At 36.8% G+C, this 23,485-nt stretch overlaps 3 protein-coding genes across 3 annotated transcripts; 2 read left to right on the top strand and 1 right to left on the bottom strand.

Moving 5' to 3' along the window:
* Positions 1 to 5,587: 5,587 nt before the first annotated feature.
* Positions 5,588 to 8,341, top strand: LOC147535263 (F-box protein PP2-A13-like). The gene is made up of 3 exons (XM_086649293.1): positions 5,588 to 6,249; positions 6,334 to 6,452; positions 7,677 to 8,341. The coding sequence occupies exons 1-3, from the start codon at positions 5,935 to 5,937 to the stop codon at positions 8,095 to 8,097; spliced, it is 855 nt and encodes a 284-aa protein (XP_086505419.1). The 5' UTR covers positions 5,588 to 5,934; the 3' UTR covers positions 8,098 to 8,341.
* A 4,052-nt stretch (positions 8,342 to 12,393) lies between these two features.
* Positions 12,394 to 15,851, top strand: LOC147535262 (F-box family protein). The gene is made up of 6 exons (XM_086645193.1): positions 12,394 to 12,839; positions 13,216 to 13,400; positions 14,055 to 14,468; positions 14,571 to 14,752; positions 14,859 to 14,977; positions 15,167 to 15,851. The coding sequence occupies exons 2-6, from the start codon at positions 13,274 to 13,276 to the stop codon at positions 15,483 to 15,485; spliced, it is 1,161 nt and encodes a 386-aa protein (XP_086501319.1). The 5' UTR covers positions 12,394 to 12,839; positions 13,216 to 13,273; the 3' UTR covers positions 15,486 to 15,851.
* A 123-nt stretch (positions 15,852 to 15,974) lies between these two features.
* LOC147535261 (putative transcriptional regulator SLK2) lies at positions 15,975 to 23,023 on the bottom strand. Its single transcript, XM_086645192.1, has 10 exons — positions 22,529 to 23,023; positions 20,744 to 21,909; positions 20,417 to 20,548; positions 20,193 to 20,241; positions 19,815 to 20,029; positions 19,330 to 19,398; positions 17,926 to 18,026; positions 17,578 to 17,671; positions 17,417 to 17,486; positions 15,975 to 17,251 (listed from the first exon to the last, which is right to left on the bottom strand). The coding sequence occupies exons 2-10, from the start codon at positions 21,641 to 21,643 to the stop codon at positions 16,254 to 16,256; spliced, it is 2,628 nt and encodes an 875-aa protein (XP_086501318.1). The 5' UTR covers positions 21,644 to 21,909; positions 22,529 to 23,023; the 3' UTR covers positions 15,975 to 16,253.
* Between the last annotated feature and the right edge of the window lie 462 nt (positions 23,024 to 23,485).

Genomic DNA, 23,485 nt, shown 5'->3' with positions numbered 1-23,485 from the left:
TTCATATACAGAAAAGAAATGTCGAACAAAGCCAAGTTCTTTTTTAAAAGGTAATGACAAACAACAAGGAAGTACGGTGTCTCCCTCTAGTAGATTAAAATAGATGCTTGTTGCTTCAACCCACTTGGGTTCCAAGCTAAGATCTCGTTTACCTCATTGAATTGCTTTGTAAACCTAGACACCTTTTATCCTATAAGAATCTTTATAAAGTTTTGTTTCTTATTCATATGATAAATGAATCTGATGCTGATGCTTATGCTCTTCTAAGAGTACACTTACTTTTTAGAAGATGGTGAGTTTAAATATCTACTAATTAAATCGTGTCCGTCAAGGGAAGAAAAAAAAGCATTCTTTTCTTTCACTCGACTTCTAATTTTGAAGTATCTAATTTGTTTCCTTATGTTCAATCGGTTTGTTTTTGTCGTTCGTGATGTCTTTATCAAAATTAATGTTGATTGATGTTTTTTTATTCTATTCGATATTTATTATGTTTTATCTATACACGTATTGAAGATGTGATTTGTGTTGAAATAGTAAGATTTAGTTTGTCACCTTTCACTTGTATCCTATACCCAAAAAATTAACTACCCAAATGAGATTGTGTTTTAAGAAAAAACCTAGTTTAGGGTTTAGTGTGTTTGAGTGGAGAAAATAACTCAATTATTTCTTAAAAATAATTAAAAAATTAAGTTGACAAAATGTTGAAAGATTATAAATATTTACTTGAATAGAAATTTTCCTACCTTTTGGAGTTTGGTCCCTATGAAACAAAACAAAGAAGAGCCCCCCAACAATATAATAGATATAACAAAATATTTAAAAGAAAGAAACGTATAAGACGGTAACCTTTGGCCGTAATAATTTTGATATGCAAAATAAAAAGTCTATACTTTTGGGTATAATTGTATATGACCATCCTGCCACCAAACATATATCATCTACTTGTTACAAAATCTTTGGACATAAAGAATTAATCAATAAATATTGAGCATATTCTTTTTTTAATCTGAAAACTGACTTGATCAGACATTGCCCCATTATCTCCAACTTCTCACTCTCACACTCTCTCTCTCTCTCTCTCTCTCTCTCACACACACACACACATTCTCTTAATTACTATATCTCTCTCCCACTGTCTCACATAATATCTCACTCGTTCTCTCTCTCGCTCTCACTGACTATCTTTCTGTCGTTCTCACTCTAGATCTCTCAATAATGGTAGATCACTCTCATCTCTCTCGCTGTAGACATATCTCTCTGTAGATTAGTTTCTCTTTCGCTCACTTCGTAGTCTTTATATCTCTTTTTCGCAGTCGTTATATCTTTCCCTCTCTCTTTCTCTTGCGGTCTGTGTAGATCTCTCTGTGGAGATCACAGAGTTTGTTGTCACGAAATGGTGAAGGCCACTAGACGTTTTGTGGCCACGAAATACGGCGAAGGGAACACTTCACTTCGCCGGAACAATGGTTGTGAGAGAGAGAGAGATAACGAGCGATCGAGAGATCTAATGAGAGATCGAGAGAGAAACGATGAGAGATCGAGAGACATAGATAGTGAGAGCAATAGAGAGATAGTGAGAGAGAGAGAGAGGGTAGCAATGAGCGAGAGAGAGGAGAAAATAGGAGAAAAGAAGAGGTGGCAACGGTGGTCGGTAGAGGTGGTGGTGGGAAGTAGTGGTGGTGAAAGTGATAAAGAAGATGAAGATTAGAGGGCAATGCTCAAGTTAATTTTGAGTTAAAATATAGTAATATGTTCCAAAAAGTATTCAAAAAATATGGAGTCTCTAGAGAATTTATTCTCCAGAGCTTGTTCTTTATGCCACAAAGGGGCGGACTTTTTATTTTGGTATTCTAATTCATCTCGATTTTCAATTTTCAAATAACAAATTAATTTTGATGGCCTTTGATGAACTACATCATTTTATATGTAAATCTCAACTGGCACATCGTACCTAAGATACGATCAAGTTTTTGTTAGATGTAACATGATTAAGAATGGGATAGACTTGAGCAATATTTTGATATATAACGAGATTTTGTCTCCAAATCAAGGGCCATAATAACAGTTAAGTAAAGGTCAAAAGCCAAACTACACCTGCTTCTTATTTGTTAATATAATGTATAATCATCTACACCTACCCTAGGATGCTATCTATGGTCGATAAGTCTACTAAGATAGCTAAATAATATAAAGTATGATTCACTTCAAAATAAAATTAAACCCACTGGCAAATAAACTATTATTAACAGAATCAAAGTTCTTAAATCGGGATTAACATAATAACAGTACGAATATTACATTATTAATAACAGATAAATGTAGTTGTATCTTTGTATATATAAACGCGGTCGTATGACAACGTGGTCAATTGCATGATTTATTTTGTTAAGAACAATCTAGTTGTCATTTAACTTTGACCTTACATTAAAACAAATCAATAATAATTAGTTTACTAAAGTCTATATGATTTCATTATTTGGAAAGTATGTGCATGTGTCTTTCAAGTTTTTATTTTTAAATGGGTGAAAATTTTCACATGTCAACATACATGGTAACGTGAATTGTCGAATGACAAAACTATATATGAAATTCGGTCGACAAATATCTACAATTTATTAGTTGTTGTATTTGTAAAGAGGTTGCCAGATTAACAAATCAATTTAGGTATATTTCAAGATATCACGCTATCATCCTTTTGTGATATATAGTTGCAATAGAGAATAAACAACAAAACAAATATTAGTCGGTCCCAAATATTAGACAGATCTACCATATAGTGTTTGAGAATAATTAAGAACATAATCCATTGGTTGTTTCTTACGAATTAGAAGTGGTATAACTTATGGATTCACATATTTTAGGTCAACTCCTGACACTACTCGTGAGCTACCTACCCTATATGCCAGACATCAGTACTGCTTTTTATTTGTCTGAAGAAAAAGTCTTTTGAATATTATAGTCATAACAAAGCTCAACCATTTGGTCAACAAATCTTTATCTAGGTCAGTTTGTGCTTCCTTGTGGGGGTCTCTTGTCAATAAAATCATCTTTCTCCAAAGAAAAAGAAGCCCTAATTATTTTATGGGGGACAACTTAAATAGCTAAATGGAAGGGGTAAAAGTATACTTGGGGATTTTCTTTGGTTGCTTTTGAGGGTGCCTTTACATGGTTGGTGAAGAAGGACAAAGTAAGTCTTGAAAATTTTCAAATGCCAACATTGATTGGTTTTGTATGTGATAATTAAACTTTTTTAGAATCATCCAAAACAAATATCAATGAATTTCGTCTATATACACAAGAAAGTGACACTATTTTGACATTTAGGGCAATCTTGTTGTGACTCATTTTGGCCCTTTGGAATTGCATCGTAACTTGTAAGTATTAATATCTGAAATGAAGTACCAGTCCGACTAATATATTAGGAGCTCGATATATTGGTGGGGAAATTGTGGTGGGAAAACTATAGCCACCTATTTGAATAAAATATGAATGGGATACTACTCCAAATCTTATGGCAAACAGGCAAAGTATGACTAAAACCTAAACAACTTGCACCAATCATTTATGCTGACTGTTTCAAGCGTGAGCAAATATTTGATTGTACTAGTTTGTAGTGGTCGAATGCTTGGTGGTGACGAGGATCCACATTTGCTTATTCAAACCATCTCAACTACGCCTGAATCACTTTATATTATTTTAATTTCCTTTCGGGTCCATAGTCCAATTAAATTTTATTCTTCTAGTTGGGAGTAGCAACGGTTACAAGGATTATTTTCAATATTATTCTTTTATTTTATAACGCGAGTTTATGACATTGAGGACATTAAAACATCACTGAAAAAGATTAAATTTACTATGTTGTGGTAGTAATTTTTATAAGTAAATGTTTTCTTTTAACTAAATATAAAGTTAACCATAAGACAAGCGAGATATTATATTATAGACCTTTTTATAAAGTATGGACACCCGTACTCTATTTTCACCTAATTTGGCTGACTTAATATTATTGATAATTTACTCTAAAGGCGACCTAGATTTATGTAAAACTAACATCTAGATCTCTCACTTGCCCATAGTTTTTTTTTTTTGAAGGTGGGTCAGCTGGCAATTTAGACTATTATCAACTTGTGTGCATCCCTTTCTTGTGAAAGTTCCATTGACAACCATGTGAGAACCAACATGAAAACTACCACCATAATTATGATGTTAGCTTTTGTGGTATATACCATGACATTTTATAATCCTGTGTGCTTGGAAGTTGGAAGAATCCATCTTTAAATTGCACGCGGAAAGATCAGTTTGTCTCACTTATTTTTATAATTTGGAAAGGATGTTTTTACCTATCAATCTCTGGTCGCTACCACTACTCTACCATTGAGTTGATATGCAATTGAGACAAAAAAAAAAAATTTGTCTTATGTAATTTAGACAATAATAATAAATTTTTCAGACTTTAGGTCTCTTTCGTGTTGTTGGGTTCTAGGACTCTTTCATTAATGGTTTAAATTAGACAGTTATCGTACTTATCACATCTTCATAATGTATCAATGTCTTGCAACGATTAACGTAGATCGTAGTCGATTTAAAATATACTTTAGCATATTATTAAAATGTTGGGGTAATGTCCAGAAAATAGTTAGGGGCACCCATTCACTGCAACTTATGACAAAAACAATAAATTCGAAACACTAACCTCATCTACCAACCACTGGCGGGTAACCTCAAATAGAGGCGAGGGCTAAGGTAAAAAAAACCATAAATTTATACATCAATTTACTAAGTTATTAAAAGAAATGACTAATGAGACTACATTTTTTTTTTTTTTTTTCATTCGTATCATGGAAATTAATCCAATGCATTACTTAGTTAAGAGAGTTTTGACTCCAAGTACAACATGGATTTACTAAAGTAAATTACAACATGAACTTACGAAAGTACATGGCAACATGGAGGTAAAGTAGTATAATATCACAAAAACTAAATGAAAAGGTCTTAAAAGTTACTGAATAAAAATATCTTAAAGATCGCGGATGAGAAGACCCTAAAGATTGTAAACTTATCATACTAACATAGCAATTAGTGGAGAATTTAGAGATTTGATGAGGTTGTGGATTGAAGTTGTTGTTCGAATACAATGTTTTCTTTCGTGATGCGTATTTTCTTTGAGTCACTATTTTCGTTGGCTCATGAAGATGGAGATGATTTTTCAAGATCGAAGAAATTTGTACCCATGTTAGCTTTCTCATTCCTTTTCTCTTCAACTCTTTGTTACTCCAAAAATTGAGACTAGATCTAACATAAAATTAAAACTTGAACTTCCCCTTCAAAAGTGAGGGGGATTTCGGCGAATAAATTCCTCCTTTCGTCGAAAACTCAAGATTTTGTGTGGGATTTGGGTGGAGAAGTTTACTAATGAGACTATTATATCATAGACCTAGATTAGATACCTTATCCAAAATCACAATTCAACCAACAAAAGAAGGGTAATTTAGTCATTCGAATAAGATTAAGAAATTTAATCAAGCATTAAATTTGGGGTTTTAAGAATAGTGGGAGTTTCACCAAAAAAAAAAAAAAAAAAGAATAGTGGGAGACAAGTGCGTGCCGTTTCATTGAGATACCAACTCCTCCTTTCGGTCCAACAAACAAATCCTTGATCCTTTCTTTCTCTTTCTATTTCTCTTTCCCTTTCTCTCTCTAAAAAATTCTTAAATCCTCTGCTCTGCTCTGCTATGAAGAAAAGAACAAACACATCTAAATAGATCAAATGAGTACAAATTCATCAACAATAAGTAAATTGGGAAAGTTTCTTCCTCTACCCTCGATTCCATTTTAAACCTAAACCTCATTCTTCTTCTTCTCTCTTACCCATCTCTGAATTCTTACTCAATTTTGGGAATTAGGGGTTTTTCTTCATTTTGATTTTAGATTCTGATGGGAGCTGGTACTTCTAGTTTTTTCTCAGGACCAGATCGAAAAGGATCTTTACAAATGAGTCTTGGTGATTTGCCTGAAAGTTGTGTTGCTTCTGTTCTTATGTATCTTGATCCACCTGAAATTTGTAAACTTGCTAGGTTAAATCGTGCTTTTCGTGCTGCTTCTTCTGCGGATTTTATTTGGGAATCGAAACTTCCTTCAAATTATAAACACCTAATTAAGAAAGTATTTGATGATCGTACTGTTAATTTGGGCATGAAAGAGATTTATGCTTTGCTCTCTCGACCTAACCCTATTGATGGCGGCTCTAAGGTTCGTGTTTTTCTCTCTCTCTTAAATTGTTTGTTTGGGATTGATTTGTTTTTCAATTGGATTAATGGGTTTCCTGTGATTTAGGTAATTTGGTTGGAGAAAAGTTCTGGTCGTGTTTGTTTATCAATTCCAGCAAAATCTTTGACGATAACCGGAATTGATGATAGGAGATACTGGAAACACATACCCACTGATGAATCTAGGTATAAATTCTAATCAAAATTTGATCTTTTCACTTTCTACTTTTTGAAATTCAAATTAGGTTTTGAATTTTTTTTGTTGTTTATTAAATTCCTTCTGTTACATATGAAATCTAATTGTTTTATTAAATTTTATTTGGATCTTGATTAATCTATAGAAGATCCAAATCTTTTATATTGATTATTGAGGTTGTAGATTCCTAAAAGTTCCATTTCTATTGAGTTTTCTCAAAGAGAAATGGGTTGAGATTTTTTACAGAGTGAATAGTTACTATGTAAACAACTATTTACGGGAAGCCACATAGGATTCCTGCCCGATGATTCACGGGAAGCCATATAGGATTAATGTCCAGAGTCTGCCTAGTTTTTCATGTTCCCTAGTATTACCCTTCTTGGAAAGGTTCATGAGATAAAAACATAAACCTATCTTAAAATGGTAGTAAATTAGTCGATATTTGTCTGCGAAATATCCTTGATATTTTGAAATGTTGCATTTAGATGAACTACATGTGAAAATAACCCTCGACTTTTTGACAGATCTAAAGAGAGGGTTGATAGTTTGTTTGAATGTTTATAAGGTTATCTCCCTATCATGATTTTTGTGGAATTGAGTTGTCACAATTGACAAATCGGTGGACCCAAATAAGTTCTTATGAATCGTTGATGCAGTTTTGATCTTAGTGCTTATTGAATATATTGTTGTCCTCTTCTGTTCCTTGTTTTTTCTTTTGTGATAATGGGTTGATGGCCTTACAAGTATGGCATTGTACTGGTAGATTGGTCCCAATGATATAACAATTAAAAGCAACCTCCCAGACATCGACAATAAACATCGACCTTCTCAATCCCTACCGAGTTTGTATTAACTCTAGACAGAAATTATCATGTGGTCCCTAGTTATTGGTTCTTCGATCCAAAATCCGTAGCACAAGGACTATTTTGTAAACTCTAGGTTGTGTCTGATAACAAGGAAATGTGTTATATGGAAGAATGTTTATTTTTACAAGTTCTGTGAGGAAAGCAGCCAAGTGTATACTACGGAAGTGCTTCAAAACAAAACCGTTTGTCGGAGTTTTAAGTTTATGTTCTTATGGCTTAGGTTCTTGTGGATTTTCGATTTGCAATTCTTTGCTATGCCCCCTCTTTCAAATATAACTTTTTTTATTCGATATTTGACTTGAATGAAGATCAATACTTATTAACAATTACATCTACTTGTTTATCTAGGTATCATTCAATTGCATATCTGCAACAAATTTGGTGGTTCGAGGTAGATGGAGAAGTTGAACTTTGTTTCCCATCAGGAACTTACAGTTTATTCTTCAGGCTTCAACTAGGCAGAGCCTCAAAGAGACTTGGCCGAAGAATCTGCAACTCTGAACATGTCCATGGATGGGATATTAAACCTGTTCGATTTCAACTAACGACATCAGATGGACAACACGCTTTATCCCAGTGTTATTTGGACGAACCCGGGAACTGGGTTCAACATCATGTAGGAGATTTCGTCGTTGAAAACCCAAATACGCCGACGAAAGTCAAGTTCTCTATGACACAGATAGATTGCACCCATACCAAAGGTGGTCTTAGTTTGGATTCTGTGTTAATATACCCAAGTGAGTTTAGAGATAGATTAAAGGGTTTTTGAGTTTTTTAGTTAAAACTTATTGTAGTTTATTAGATAGTGAGGAGATGTGATATATGAATAGTTAGATGTTTGCCAGGTTGATCTTCTTCTTTTTCGTGTGGTTTTTTCCTGGACATTTTGTAAAAACAGTGTATATTGATCTTTGTTATCTAGTCTTATATGTACTTCTTATATAGATGGTCTGTTTTGTAAGTGACTTTGAAGTTTGAAGGATATTTGGCAATAATTAGATGTTCTTCAATTACACCTTTTATATTGTGTATTAACTACTGCTTAATTTTCATGTCCATTTCGGTTCCTCTCTACCCCGAATACAATGAAACCTGATCAAAACCCCTATGGTTCTACCCTGATTCAAGCTTGAAGATAAGAAAATGGTTTTAGGGTTTCAACTGTACCTTTCGCTAAGAGAGAAGTCGAATGAGAAGAAGTAGGAGTAAAGGCTGATTAGAAGTTCTCGCCTTCAACTGGGTAGGTGAGCAGTTGATGAGATAGTCTATAAGAATTTCGGATTAGATATTGGTTGTTCATCATGTTTGCATCCACCTGACCGTCAGATTATATTGGGGGTATTTCGTCCGATGACAAGCACGTGATTCGCACGCTCACTACATAACGAGATTTTGACGGAAAACGGGGCAATGGGGGTTAACGTCTGAAAGATAATGTTTTTAGCGGTGAAGTCCTAATATTGCTAAATAAATGAGGGGCATTTTCTAAATCTCCCTATAGATATTTGTGAAATTCTTGTTCGACTCGATAATCATACAAAATGTTAAAAGATTATGTGAGGTCTTGCAAGCAAAGTAGGTATGGTTTTTTTTTCCTTTTCTCTTTTAGAGCCTTGGATTAAAACACTAAAATTCACTCTTTCCTCTCCTAGTATTTTTAGTGGATTGTGAACTAAGCAGTCTGAGACCCACATACAACGCAATTTGAGGGCACTTGGATTGGTCAAAGTTTAGAATCCCCAAATCTAGTATGGGTTCCACTCCGTCTCAGTATCCTCAGACTGTCCTGTCCAACGAACGCTTCGAAGAGGGTGTGCCTATGATAAAATTTTGGAGGCGCCAATAAACCCTCACATAAGTGAATCTACTACATGGCCTTTTACCCTCACCTCCTACCGTTGACCCTACAACTTTCCACGTACGTTAGACCGTAGACGCTACCTCCATCCACGCGATAGGTAGGTGAACAAAAATTTTGCTTATTAATAACTCTCAAAGATCCCGCGAGAAAATCCAGTACATCTAAAGTAATCTAATTTTCTTGAGATACGTAAGAGAATAATGAAATCATGATTCAAAATGCGCGGTAAATAAAAGAGCGGGGACGCAATCAGGCTTCAAATAGGAATTAGTGAAAAGAGACGAATGTTCAGAATTAGTAAGGTGAATGAGTAAAGGTGAGTGTTAAATTTTAGAGAATGCCCAAATCTAATACAGGTTACATCCCGTCTGAGTATCCTCAGATTGTCCTGTCCAACGGATGCTATGGAGAGGGTGTGTCAGTGACAAAATTTGGTGGCGCCAATAGACCCTCACATAAGTGAATCTACTACATGTCCTTTTACTCTCACCCCCTACCGTTAACCTTACAACTTCACACGTGCGTGAGACCGGGAACATTACCTCCACCCACACGACATGTGGGCGAACAAAATTTTTGCTTATTAGTAACTCTCAAAAATCCCGCGAGAAAATCCCGTACATCTAAAGTAATCTAGTTTTCTTGAGATATGTAAGAGAATAATGAAATCATGATTCAAAATGCACGGTAAATAAAAGAGTGGGGAATAATCGGGCTTCAAAGAGGAATTAGTGAAAAGAGACAAATGTTCAGATTAGTAAGGTGAATGAGTAAAGGTGAGTGTTAAATTTTGGAGAATGACAAAATCTAGTACGGGTTACACCCCGTCTGAGTGTCCTCAGACTGTCGTGTCCAACAGACGCTACGGGAGGGTGTGCCTGTGACAAAATCTGGTGGTGCCAATAAACCCTCACATAAGTGAATCTACTACATGTCATTTTACCCTCACCTCTTACCGTTGACCCTACAACTTCACACGTGCGTTAGACCGTGGACGTTACCTCCACCCACGCGACAGGTGGGTGAACAAAATTTTTGCTTATTAGTAGATCTCAAAGATCCCGCAAGAAAATCCCGTACATCTAAAGTAATCTAATTTTCTTGAGATACGTAAGAGAATGATGAAATCATGATTCAAAATGCGCGGTAAATAAAAGAGCGGGGATGCAATCGGACTTCAAAGAGGAATTAGTAAAAAGAGCTAGACAAATGTTTGAAATTAATAAGGTGAATGAGTAAAGGTGAGTGTTAAATTTTGGAGAATGCCCAAATCCCGTTTGAGTATCCTCAGACTTTCTTGTCCAACGGACGCTACGGAGAGGGTGTGCCTGTGACAAATTTTGGAGGCGCCAATAAACCCTCACATATGTGAATTTACTACATGTAATCCTTTAACCCTCACCTCCTACCGTTGACCCTACAACTTCACACGTGCGTTAGACCGTGGATGTTACCTCCACCCACGCGACAAGTGGGTGAACAATTTTTTTTTGCTTATTAGTAACTCTCAAAGGTCCTGCGAGAAAATTCTGTACATCTAAAGTAATCTAATTTTCTTGAGATACGTAAGAGAATGATGAAATCATGAAAGCACCATTCAAAATGCGCGGTGTATGAGCCAAATACGTCACCAGGAACGTCCCTAGAAATTCACGATTAATGGGCTTACACGGTGACCAAGCCCATGAATTAATGGCTGAGGGGCCCGACCCATTTGCCTTCGGGCGCCGAAGCAACGCCAAAGTACAGGAGCACATCCAACCCTGGATAAAGAGGTTCGCCCTCACATCCTCAGCAGACCTCCCTTGGTATATCCGTCGGGAGACGTTACAGTCATTGAAGATCTCGAATATACTCGTTAAGGGGTTACAATATCCTTATTAATGGTGACAACTCCACGTGTTAGCACCATTAAAGACGACTGCTTAGCAGTCGACCACCAACACTATAAAAGAACCGAGAGTAAGATGGATACAGACCATCCAGCTTCCGATTAAAACACAAGAGCATCTGGTAACTAGCAAACACATCGAGTACAGGCTTAAACATGAACATCTGGCGATCAACGAATACGCCCCATTACTTTCTCTCTCAGAGCCATGTTCTTTGATAGAGACTCGCTCTCTCGCATAATCCCGCTTCTTCCCTCCCATTCAAAGTATTAGATGTTCTTCACTTTCACCTCTTATATTCTGTATTAACTACTGCTTAATTCATGAGGGATGGGTAGGTTTAAAGATGAGCGTACGTACGTACATACACACCTCTTACATAAATTGTATTTAGATTTAGATAATCTGGTATTATATAAATTTGTTTTAGAATAAGACTTGTTAACTTGGTTGCGTGCTTGATTTATATTAATAAAGAAACAAAACACAACTTTAGTCTTAAGAGTAAGGAACAAATCAATATGTTATTCAAATGACGGGACTCATAAAAGTGACATCTTATTTATTTGGGATATAGGGTTTAGGAAGTGTGAGATAAAAGTAAGCCACGTATTTCATGTCACTAAACCATACTTCTAACTAGTCTTAACTTGTTAAGAAAGGATTTGATTTGATATAATTCAGAATACATATTGATTTTCACCTAGTAGATATTTGTGAAATTCTTGTTTGAACTTTGATAATTATACAAAATGTTAAAAGATTATGTGAGGTCTTGCGAGCAAAAGTTTTATATTTATTTTCCTTTTAGGACCTTGGTCCAAAACACTAAAATTCACTCCTTCGTATCCTACTATCCTAGTATATTCAGTGGGTTGCGAACTGAGCTCGGAGACACTGAGACACAAGAACAACGCAATTTGAGGGCACTTGGATTGATCCAAGTTCAGAATTCCCAAATCTAGTACAGGTTAAACTCTGTCGGAGTATCTTTAGACTGCCCTATCCAACAGACGCTACCGATAGGGTGTGTATGTGTCAAATTTTGGAGGCGTCAATAAACACTCCCATAAGTAAATCTACTACATACCCTCAACTCTTACTGTTGACCCTACAACTTCACATGTGCGTTAGACCGTGGACGTTACCTCCACCCAAAAATGTTGCTCATTAGTAAGTCTCTAAGATCTCAAGAGAAAATCTCGTACATCTAAAGTAATCTAATTTTCTTGAGATACGTAAGAGAATGATGAAATCAGGAAGGCGCCTTTCAAAGTGCGCGGTAAATAAAAGAAAGAGCGGGGACTCAACCGGGCATAAAAGAAGAATCAGTGAAAAGAGACAAATGTTTAGAAATAGTAAGGTGAATGAGTAAAGGTGAGAGTTAACCTGAGCCGTTGATGAGGATCTGTTATCATTGTGATAGGTTGAAACGTGTATTGATGGTGAAGAAGATGGTAAAATGTCGGCATTAATAAGCAGAGAAACCCTCAAGAGGTAGAAGAAGACGAAGAAAATGTTAAAAAAAGACCTACCCTTTCTTTCTCTCTCCTAGGGTTTTTCTTTCTATCCTTTATTGATTGAAGTCGTTGTCTGTTTATTGGTTTCTATCCCCTTCTTTGTTGGTAGTACAAGTCGGTCAGATAACGAACCCCTTTCTCTCTCTCTCTCTCTCTCTCTCTCATCATTATATCTCTTAGTGTTTACTGGAATCTGTTTTGAAATTGGATCTGAAGTTAATCTCTCATCGATTCAGAGGTATGCCTTTCTTTTTCTCTGTTTTCCCTAATTAGTGTTTATTTTTTTTTGTCTGGAAATTTGATCTTTTTATTCTCTTTGTTTGAGGAAGATCTAATTCGTGTCAATTTATTGAAACCCATGTTATTTTTGGGTTAATTTGATGATTGAATAATTAAATTTTGTTCCTTTTCTTAGATATATGGAAACTTGATTGATTGAATCAATTTTTGTTGTAGTTAGGGCATTTGATTAAACTTAGGTTTCAATTCAATTGAAAATGTGAATTAGGTCAACACACGAATTCTCTTGGTTTGCTTCACTTTATGCTTTCTATTCTGTTGTTTGACATTATTGGGTGTCTAATAATTGTTCATAAATTTTCATTGTCAATCAGATTACTGGTTAGTAAGGGGCATCATTCTGTTTTCGTCTAGCCTTCTACCTTGACTTTAATGGAAGGTTCAATTGATTTTCTGAATTGGGTCAACCCCGACTTGTCATCTACTATTCTCTCCTACTTGAATGATCCAGCTGATATAGTTCGTGCTAGCGCTGTCTCGCGTTCTTGGCGACAATTTGGTAAGCACAAATTGGTCTATTATGGGTTTTAGATGCATTTAGAATATTCATCTGACCCACACTTAGTTATGTTATTGTCGTTGTTATTCTACTACTATCTTTTTCTATATGGAGAATAATCTTGAATGAAATTCTTCTTCTCCGGGAAGTACCTTGTATCAATAGTTTTTTTTTTTTGAAGAAGGTAAGCGGGGTACATTAAGAAAATAAAAGGAAAACAAAACATACAACCTAACTCATTACATCATGGCTTTTAGCCCCATCCCTTTCTCATTCTTACTATCCCTCTAGAGTCCATAATTATTATTATGCTGGCAAGTTGTGGATATCGAGAAAATTCTCACCCGGTCCAAGGTACATTTAGACAGAAAGTCAGCTGCTTGGTTTGTCTCCCTGTAAATAGGTTTGACCTGTACACTATTGAAACGTGTTAGTTACGTATTTCACATTTAGGTTTGGTTGTTTTTGTAGCGGCTCTTCGTGACTCAAGCGGAACACCTTCTTGTTTCTTCTCTATGTTACTTTTTTCATTTGGAAATGCTGCATTGTGCATAAACATCGAAGGAAGAAACGATGTATTGTTTTATTGTGTTTCAAACTTGTAAATGTTTCTTCCTCAAGCAACATTCTTTTTTTCATTCTAATGTGATGCAGTGATTGTGAACGGTCTTGCAAAGAATCTTTGCTTAAGATTGTTTCCGGAAATATCAAGTGCTACAAACTTTATCGAAGAAAACACTATAATAGAGCCGATAGAGTCTGGATCGTCCGATGGTGTGGAAGTGGATAACTTGAAGAGGAATCATCATGTATATTCACTACTAGCTCGAGGTCTAAGTCCTACTATTAGAAAGGATTGCATCTCGGAGGCCATAGGTGCTTCCAGTACAGACAATTATCCAGAAGAAAGAATCAGCAATACATTGGATCCAAGCGATAGAGTTGAAGAGATGGGTTCGTACTGGTCAAGTGAGGGTGAAAGTGATCCTTCAGTGCCTGAGAGATTGACATATAGGTTGAGCTCCAAGTTGTGTTGTGTTACTGAAATCAACATCCAACCATTCCAAGGTTATTTACCTGATATTTGGTTAATATATGTACATATATGCAATTCAGCTGCGGTCCTGTTCTTCTCATAACTAACGGCAGTCCTTTTCTCACTTTGCGCAGCATTTTTCCAGTATGGTTTCCCCATATATTCTGCCAAGGCTGTGAGATTTCGAATGGGTCATTTTAGGGAAGCGAAAACGGAGATTGACCTTCTTGATGCTGAGTTTGGGCAAGAAGATAATACAACAGTTGATGATTACATAGAATGGACATACATTTCGCCAGAATTCCCAATGGCTCAGGTATGCAACACTATACCCTATTACCTTTTCTAATTGTGGGTAGTGCAATAACTCATCAAGCAATCAAAGATGAAGTTGGAAAGTCTAACTAATGTTCATTAAACAGGAGAACAGCTTGCAGAAGTTCCAGCTACCAAAGCCTGTTGTATGCATTGGTGGAATCCTGCAGATAGAACTGTTGGGTAGGGTTCAGAGCCAGGAAATGGACGGTTTATTCTACGTGTGGTCAGTTCTTTTTCTTTCCTTGTTTGTTTCTTTCATTTCGACTTTCAGGCATTATTCTTTTATAATATTGTTAAAGTGTTCGGGATGGTTGTTATATACTTATATACTTACACACAGTGCTACCACGTCTCAACTGAGTTTTTGAGTGTTACTAATTCTTGGTTTACTTGTATTTGGGTACTGCTAAAGTGTGGCTCATGTTCAAGTCGTCGGACGCCCACTTTGCCCACCGTTTGAGGCAGAGCTCACTGATCTTTCTGGAAAGTGCTTCTTGAAATATTGCCCACCGTTAGATGACGAGGACGAAGAAGAGTCTTCTGCTAGGAATTTTGAAGATGAGAGTGGAGGCGGACCCTCTAGGTTGCATTCTTTTGCAAACATGTTGATGCAGAGAGCTGGAATGGGTATCGGGCGAGTGATTCCTTTTCTTGGCAACGTGGTGGTTGTCGACGATGAAACTAATGAGTCAGACGATACCGATGAATCTGACGAAGAACTACTTCTCTAATAAACCTTGGAAATATATAGAATAGGATCTCAAAATTAGTTGTTTCTTGTTGAAGTAAAATAACTTGAAAAACATAAGTCCTGTTTAGATTTCTTACTGTCTTAACATCTCATAGAGGAGAAGCAGAGATGAAGATAGTAAAAGATGGGCAGCAAGACTTCGACCGCCTTGTAACTTGTTCGTTATAATCGGGTGATACTATCGATTGCGATCTTGGGGTTCTTTTTTTTCTTTTCTTATTATCTACTTCTATCCAAAGAATGAGTTGATGTTTTCATATTCTTGTTGGTTGATATCTCTCTTTCTGTATTTGCTTCGTGCTCTTGTACTGGATCATGTTTAATAGAATCCAATTCGAATTTGTAGGAGCTATAGCTCGACTAGCATACCAAGTTATTGGGGTTTAAATTTTAGACAGATGAAAAATACAAAGATTTGACTAAAAATCATAAGTGGATGCACAGGAAGTGATGCAGTTCACAGCCAATATTATGTTAAAACAAACTAGTATTAAGATTATATCACAGTTAGTATGTTTGCTTGAAGCTGTTTTGAGCTTGTAAGACTGACTAATATTACAGTTGAGAAGAAAGAGAAAAGGACATTAGAAATGGCATAAACCTTGCAAAACTGCCAACAACAAAGATTGATACCCAGAGTGCCTCTTCCTTTGATGTGGTAACAACCAGAATATTTCAGAAGGAAACAAGAACAGCTTTTGAAGATGATTCTGTACATAGGGAGCAACATGAAACAGGTTAGACAATCTTAAACAAGCTTATCCCAGTCAGAGAAGTCTTCGGGTATATCAGGCATATCTGGAAAATTGAAATGGATATCAGATCCTTCTGTATCAAAATTGTTACCACCATCACCCCCAACCGAGTTGCTTGCCCCACCACCCACCATAGGGGAGTTGCTATTTGCATTACCACCACCACCCCCTGCCATGGAGTTGCTAGTTGCACCACCACCACCACCACCACCACCACCAGCACCCACCATGGAGTTGCTAGTCACACCTCCATCACCCACCATTAAAGAGTTACAACTATTTGCAGTTTCCTTGAAACTATCATTTCTGCCTATGTTTCTACCACCAGAAGAAGCAGCAGTGTTTCCACATCTCTGCAGATTTCCAACAGACCCTGTGCTTCCAGCAGGCTTCACGGGAAATGAACAGTTACTTATAGTACCATTTATTGCATTGAAGCCGTTATCATTCACATTCCCATTCCCATTCGGGTTCTCGTGGTGCTGCTGCTGGACTCTTCCCTGCCCGCCGCTATTCATCATTTCTCGCATCAATTGCTGGATCATGAGTTGTTGCGAGTTCTGATTCCCTTGAGTGGATTGTGGGTAGTTTTGTTTAGATAAGTTACCATTATTCTGCTGCTGACAATGAGATTGACTCAACAAGTTGTTAACTTGCACATTATTAAGTGACGAGGGACCTTGAAACGGCAGAGATTGTTGTGTCTGACGAGAAACACCAAAAGAAGATGAACCCTCCTGCTGGAACATATTACTGTTCGCGTTTATAGAATTCTGTCTCAACATATTTTGATAATTACCCAAAACTGTCCCATTTCCAACCATGTGGTTGTTATTGTTGTTCATTTGATTGTTTAGACCAGATTGCATTGCCATTAGTTTGTTCAGAGTGTTGATGTCTGTCGGTAGACCTTGAGCATTCGCCAACTGCTCCATTTCTTGCATCTGATACTTGGTTGCAGATGTCTGTCGAGGATAATTCTTCAAGCTCTCTGCAGATGTAGATCTCGGATTAAAAAAAGCATCGAGTTTAACATGAAGTGATGACCATGACATTTGGGTAGTAGGGAGAAATAACCCGAACGTCACAGATCAAGATGAGAAGAAACATGAACTATCAAAATGCACCATCTATTAACAAAAGGCTAACAAGTTACCTATAGGCCCCAGTTTGTGTTCACGGCTGAAATCTATCAAATCTTTCATACTACTGACAACTTCTGATATCTGTTGAGACATGCAAATAAAATACTAAATAAGAAAATAATGAATGGAACCCCATATGATAAACCTACCAACAAAAGGATGGCTCAAATACCTGCAAACATCGAACATATCTCTTCGAAAATCCCAAGTCATTAAGTGACTGTAACTCCAAAGTTTTAGCTAGCTGACGCCAGGCTGCTACAAACCTAGGGAAGAAAAAGATCCGAAAATCAAGGTTCGCTTACCTAACCAGAGTATCTTAAAACAAGCAAAAAAAATGCTATAGAATAATAAGTAGATTCTGTAAAATAATTGAGACGAAATCTGGATATCTCCAAGGCGCTGAATATGACACCCAGTCTGTTAATATGTAAGAACAAAAAAGCCTACTTGCTCACATCTAGCAGAAATGGCATTAAATAAGAGAAAGTTAGACCAGGTAGTGCCTAGTTTGACTCACGAGTTGCAGGTTGCTTGTAGATCCTGAGGGGAGATCCCGTTAGATTTGTTTTCAGCAACGGCAGCTTGATATTTTTGTGCAACTTGCATCACTTGAGCCACCTGCAACGGAAACATGTGCCTCAGAGAGTCAGGAGTATCATATTTTAGAATATTCCACGACAAACACCAGCACTAGAATCTAATGAACTTAATGTGAACGGTTAGCTCATACTCATAAATCATAAACGTTATAGTTATTTGGCCGTGATAGTCAGCTTAGCATATCTACGAGGTAAATTAACTCGTAGACTCCAACTCAGTAGTATATTGGCATCACAAAGCCTTCTTTGTTTCAAATGATGAGTGATGACCATGCTAAATCCAGGCGAAGGCAAACAGGTCCACGGAGCAACACATAGGCCAAGGCAAATAAATCTACTCTAAAAAGACCATGTGATAAATTCAGAGTAATAACTAGTAACTTCAGCTGTGTCTTCCAAATGGTTACGGTGATTCTGACGGTGGACAATCTCAAGAAGTGAGGTGGGATACGTGTGAATATATGTTCCTTTGCTAGAAGGAGGGGACAACAGACCATCGTTGGGTACATAGCCCTTCTCCTTGGAAGATTCCGACGGTGGACAATCTCAAGAAGTGAGGTGGGTTACGTGTGAATATATGTTCCTTTGCTAGAGGAAGGAGGGGACAACAGACCATCGTTTGGTGCATAGCCCTTCTCCTTGGAAGATTTGGAGCTTTTTCGTGATTTTGTTTAGAGGGACTTAAGAAACAAACACTGGTTTGAATACTTTTCTCGGCGATTGAGATGCTACACTAGTGGCAAAGCGAGATAGGAATATCTGGAGACTGGAGAGTAATTACACATTCGATAATTTGGTTCATATGCTACGGTAGGAACAAAGATATCTTCAAAGGAGATCTATGGATGTGGAGAAGGTCAAGTTGGCGTATCTTCCTCTTCTGTAATTTCGGTGAAAAAAAAGAAAGACCTCTTCTCTCTTGGCATCTTATAGGTATTTCTTTTGTAATTTAGAAGGCCTGATCTCAACTTTCTAAGATGGACTTATCGGTGTGACGGTTGTGTTCTTTTTTTTTTCCGTCTGGGTGTTGCTTTCTTGCGAGCATCGTATGTATCATTCTATTTTTCTAATATATGCCATTCATTCGCTTTTTGAAGGAAAACAGACCACTTCTTACTTGTAGATTTTGAATCACAGACTGATTATGAAGTTCAAACGAAAGAGAGGAAACTGAGTGACTAAATTGAAGTGATGTCCTACAAAACCACCAAAAAGAAAATGATAGGACCAAAGATACTAGACTCGAGAGAAATTAGACACCTCCCAACTACATTGAGACGCTTCTACCTAATGCAATCAAACAAAACAAGTATCAGTAATACCTGTGGAGCCAACACTCTACGAGGGATAAGTTCTTCATGCCGCCGGGCGCAAAACTCCCAAGTCAATATCTGCAAGTAAAATAAGCTCAAAGTCATGCCAAAGCACATCACAAGATGCTGTCACAACTAAAATAAAATTCCAGTTCTAAAATTCCAATACACTACATAATACATATGCGGTTTCATTGCCTTCATCTAATCTCATTACTCTTACCGAATAGACAGAGTTGCACAAAATCCGGCTCTAAGTGGTATTAGAGATTCACTTTCATTAATTCTATTGCCTTCATCTAATCTCATTACTCTTACCGAATGCCTCTATGATGCTATATGGGCATATGAAGATTGATTGTACAGGATAAAAAAAGCTTTCTGCTTTCAAGGCGAGGTTTTCAACTCGGAACATCATAGGGAGAGTTCCACAGAGGTATTGTTCTCTCTCTAATCATAAGATAGAAACACATATATTAACAGACCGTTTGTACCTTCAAATCAGGAGTGAATATTATACGAAGTTGACCTTCACGAGCGACACGAGCTTGATCATATACACTCTCCTGCACAGCTTTTCCATATTCCAACATCATTATACCCGAGGGAAACCTACATTCCCGTGGCATGTCAACAAACAAAAGCTCATCGATGACCCCTCCGTCAAATTTCATCTTAGTAAGCCTAGGGAGTACTTCAAAAGTTGCCTCTGTCCAATAAATAATTAACGGAACGTAAATTAATAAGTTCCATCAGTGGGTTTTTGTCCACTTGCCCTAAACGAAGTTAGAGAGAGAAAATGGTGAACTTAAGTAGCTTCCAACATTCACAAAATCTTGGATTAGAGATCAACATTATGATTAACTACTTACCGAATCCCCTTCCTGACCTGCAACCACAAATGTCACATTGCCATGCATCCTGAAAGAAACACAAACATACATATATATATATATATATATATATATATATATATATATATATATATATATCAGTTCCTGCCACCGGAGAAGAGTCACTATACCCTATAAAATTGAAGTAGAAGAGGTATAGTTTCATATCGAAAGAGAAAGATAATAAAGAGCCAACTACTAACCATAGCTGCCTGAGGGAAAACACCAAGTGCATGATGTCCGACATTATCATACTGGGACAAACACCACCTTCTCTTACCACGAGGGGCAAAATACTCTGTTACGAATTTCCTCCAGTAGATAATTGAATTATCCTAGAAGCAAGAATTAAGAAAGGCTCAGAAAAAAAAATGCCTAGATCCAGTAACAGAATAGTGACTCGGAAGCTGCAAATAGTGGGTTAGATACAAGCCATAACACAAGAAAACGCCCTCTCGTGATACAAAGTCGCCAAGAAACGGATTGAGGAGTGATAAATGAATCTTAGAAGGATGAAAAATAAAACGTACTGGTGGCCTATGACGCTGATGATATATAAATTGCATCAATCGACGAGCACATACACCATTCTCATAGGGACGTTTTACCCCAGTTACTTGCTGCATGCTTTGTTGTTGTATATGTTGTCTTAGTTGTGGGCCTTGCGGCTGCTGCAAACTTGCTTGCTGAATATGTGGCATAGACTGCAATATCTGTTGTGGTTGTTGGTGCCGCTGTAAGAGTCTTTGATGCGGTATCAAAGTTTGCATTTGTGGGCTATGTCCCTGCAACTGGATCTGATCCTGTCTTTGCATCATTTGCATAACCTGCTGTTGCATAATGTCTTCCTGTTTGATTTCAATCCTTGGTTTTTTCTGTATATGTGAGTAGTCGTTTGGTTCCTGAATCAGAGAATTAGGACCTGAAATTTGAGACATTTGGCCTCCTCGTGAAGTTGGTTGAGATGTAGCACAAGAACCCGCAAATTGTCTTTGCTGATGCAAATGCTGTGAGTTTTGATCTTGATGAGAGTTTTGATCATGGTGATAGTTTTGTTGAACTGAAGATCCATCCATAATTGAAGATCCTGAAATACTTAAATTATTCGAAGAAAATGATAATGGTGATGCTGGTAACCGGACGTAAGACTCTGTATTGATGCTCGCACTTCTCTGCAAGCGAGGTCCTCCAGAGAGGCACGAGTTGGCGTCTGTGACTAAAGAACTTGCACCCACGCTTGGACCAGAGTTTGCCGTGAGGTTCATATCACCTGAACCCAGACCCAAAGATGAAATTCCAGTACCCGAAATAGAACTAGCAGAGTTTCCGAAAGGTGAACTTAATTGACCCTTAACTATGGCGAGATCATGCCCATCCCCCTGGAAGAAAATACCAGAGCTCGAATAGGTTTGTGCTGGGCAACCAGCCATCCGAGACGGTGCCACTGGTGGCACTGCCAATTGGTGTCTGGAATCCAAGTAATTATCCAGTGCCAGCCCTAGAATACCCTTCTACCGAAAAGAAGCGACTTCACTATAAATCGTACCTAAAAAACTAGACAAGTAGCATCAGCACGGAACCTGAATCTACAAAATCGCAAATCTAAGATGGGTTTCACAGAAAATATGGATCAAACCAAACAATACACGATATTCTGATCTTCATTAACGATGATAACTTCTGCAACTTGAAGCACCTGTTTAGTTCAAAAAGTATTAATCTAAGTACTGGCTTGTAAGAATATAAATGAACCTTGAAAGAAATAAAACTCCATAAACTAATCCATCAAGGCCTAAACAACATATATTACTAAAACCATTCTAAAGTTTATACCTTGTAATGCAATAAAACCATTATAACTCCAAAAAGAAACCCTAACTTTCCCAACTCAAATAAAGTTTCTCTCAACTAAAACAAGATCAAACCTTGAATTATACAATTTCACAACAATGATCTAACCACATAATTCATCACCAAAATACAAAAGAACTCAAACACTTAAATAACTTAGGATCTATCAAACTCAAAACCCAATAATCAAATCCCCCCAAAATCAAACAATAAACTAGAAAAACTTCCATGAATGAAGTCAATAAACAGGGAGAATTAAGAAATGGGTAGATAAGGAAATAAAAGCCCTAGAGATCAAAGTGATTAAAATGTATTAAAAAAATTAAACTTTAACTATTTCAAAGATTTGATTCAAAGTAATCTTGATTTTATAACTAAACAATTCAATTAAACAAACAAAAGTAAAACCCAAATTAGAGAAACAAAAATTAAGTTAAAGTTATTAAACTACTAGTAGTATTAACCTTCAAAATCGAGCTGGATAAGATAAGGGAAGAAGTAAATCTGTTTCAACTTGTTTTCTTCATAACCGCCATTATAGATTGGAGTTGAGCTTATATAACTTGCCGGTACTATTTATGCCCAGATTACTGACCTGCTTCACCGGTCACCAACCCTACACAAACCGGCTGTTGCTGGTGATTTTTAATTAGGAAACGTAGCAGAAGATCCAACCGTATAGTAATTCGCTCTAGGGATCGCAGGGTGATTAGAGATCGCTTTGATGTTGGGTTAGACACGTGGCATTGAATGATTGAAGAAAGTCTCTTTTAGGAAAAATATGTCATCCAACCGCGGGATAGATGTCAACCCTTTGTTAGTGGTTGATAAGTGTTGACATAAACTTCAAAAACCTGGAGGCTCCCATTCCATGAAGAGGTGGAATCTATGGTTATCGAATTTGAGTTATTAAAGTATAAATAATATAATAAATTTGTCGGACTTTAGACCCCTTTCTTATTGTTAGACTTTAGACCTCTTTCATTATAAGTTTAACTTAGGCCGTTATCGTGCTCATCACATTTTCATGTCTGTGAAAATAAATAATTTTTTATTGAATAAGTATTTCTACGATCTAATACAAATTTTATGATGTCTTAATATTGTATTGGTTGGACTCCAAACTTCTACCTTGTACTATGGATTTAGATGAGAAAAAGCTTATAAAGAGAAAACTTCCGATTTGACGTTACATGAGAACGAAAACAACCTCTCGTGTGGCTCTCTGTCACCGCGAAATTCCATTAAAATTTAATTGTATTTTATGATGAGTTTGGGGTTTGGTTATCTTAATAGGATTTATTTACTATTACCCTCTTAAATTTTCATTAGAATAGGAAGAAAGACTAAATAAGGACTTTTTCTTAGAAACTCCTTTTATAATATAAAAACAAGTTAAGACCATGTGATTTGATTTGTTT

Source organism: Eschscholzia californica, unplaced genomic scaffold (genome assembly GCF_041429995.1).
Source record: "Eschscholzia californica isolate CP2 unplaced genomic scaffold, dmEscCali1.0.p SCAF_6, whole genome shotgun sequence".
NCBI lineage: Eukaryota > Viridiplantae > Streptophyta > Magnoliopsida > Ranunculales > Papaveraceae > Eschscholzia > Eschscholzia californica.
The sequence above is the reverse complement of the archived record's forward strand: the minus strand, read 5'-3'. Positions and strand labels throughout refer to the sequence as shown.

What these genes read in the sequence shown, in the direction of transcription:
- LOC147535262 (XM_086645193.1), top strand. Translation starts at nt 13,274, where the DNA reads ATGGAAGGTTCAATTGATTTTCTGAATTGGGTCAACCCCGACTTGTCA. An exon ending in GCGTTCTTGGCGACAATTTG is followed by an intron (nt 13,401 to 14,054) that starts GTAAGCACAAAT and finishes AATGTGATGCAG; the next exon opens with TGATTGTGAACGGTCTTGCA. An exon ending in CAACATCCAACCATTCCAAG is followed by an intron (nt 14,469 to 14,570) that starts GTTATTTACCTG and finishes CACTTTGCGCAG; the next exon opens with CATTTTTCCAGTATGGTTTC.
- LOC147535261 (XM_086645192.1), bottom strand. Translation starts at nt 21,643, where the DNA reads ATGGCTGGTTGCCCAGCACAAACCTATTCGAGCTCTGGTATTTTCTTC. An exon ending in TTTTCCCTCAGGCAGCTATG is followed by an intron (nt 20,242 to 20,416) that starts GTTAGTAGTTGG and finishes TGTTTCTTTCAG; the next exon opens with GATGCATGGCAATGTGACAT. An exon ending in TATTCACTCCTGATTTGAAG is followed by an intron (nt 19,399 to 19,814) that starts GTACAAACGGTC and finishes TTTTACTTGCAG; the next exon opens with ATATTGACTTGGGAGTTTTG.
- LOC147535263 (XM_086649293.1), top strand. Translation starts at nt 5,935, where the DNA reads ATGGGAGCTGGTACTTCTAGTTTTTTCTCAGGACCAGATCGAAAAGGA. An exon ending in CTATTGATGGCGGCTCTAAG is followed by an intron (nt 6,250 to 6,333) that starts GTTCGTGTTTTT and finishes CCTGTGATTTAG; the next exon opens with GTAATTTGGTTGGAGAAAAG. An exon ending in ATACCCACTGATGAATCTAG is followed by an intron (nt 6,453 to 7,676) that starts GTATAAATTCTA and finishes TTGTTTATCTAG; the next exon opens with GTATCATTCAATTGCATATC.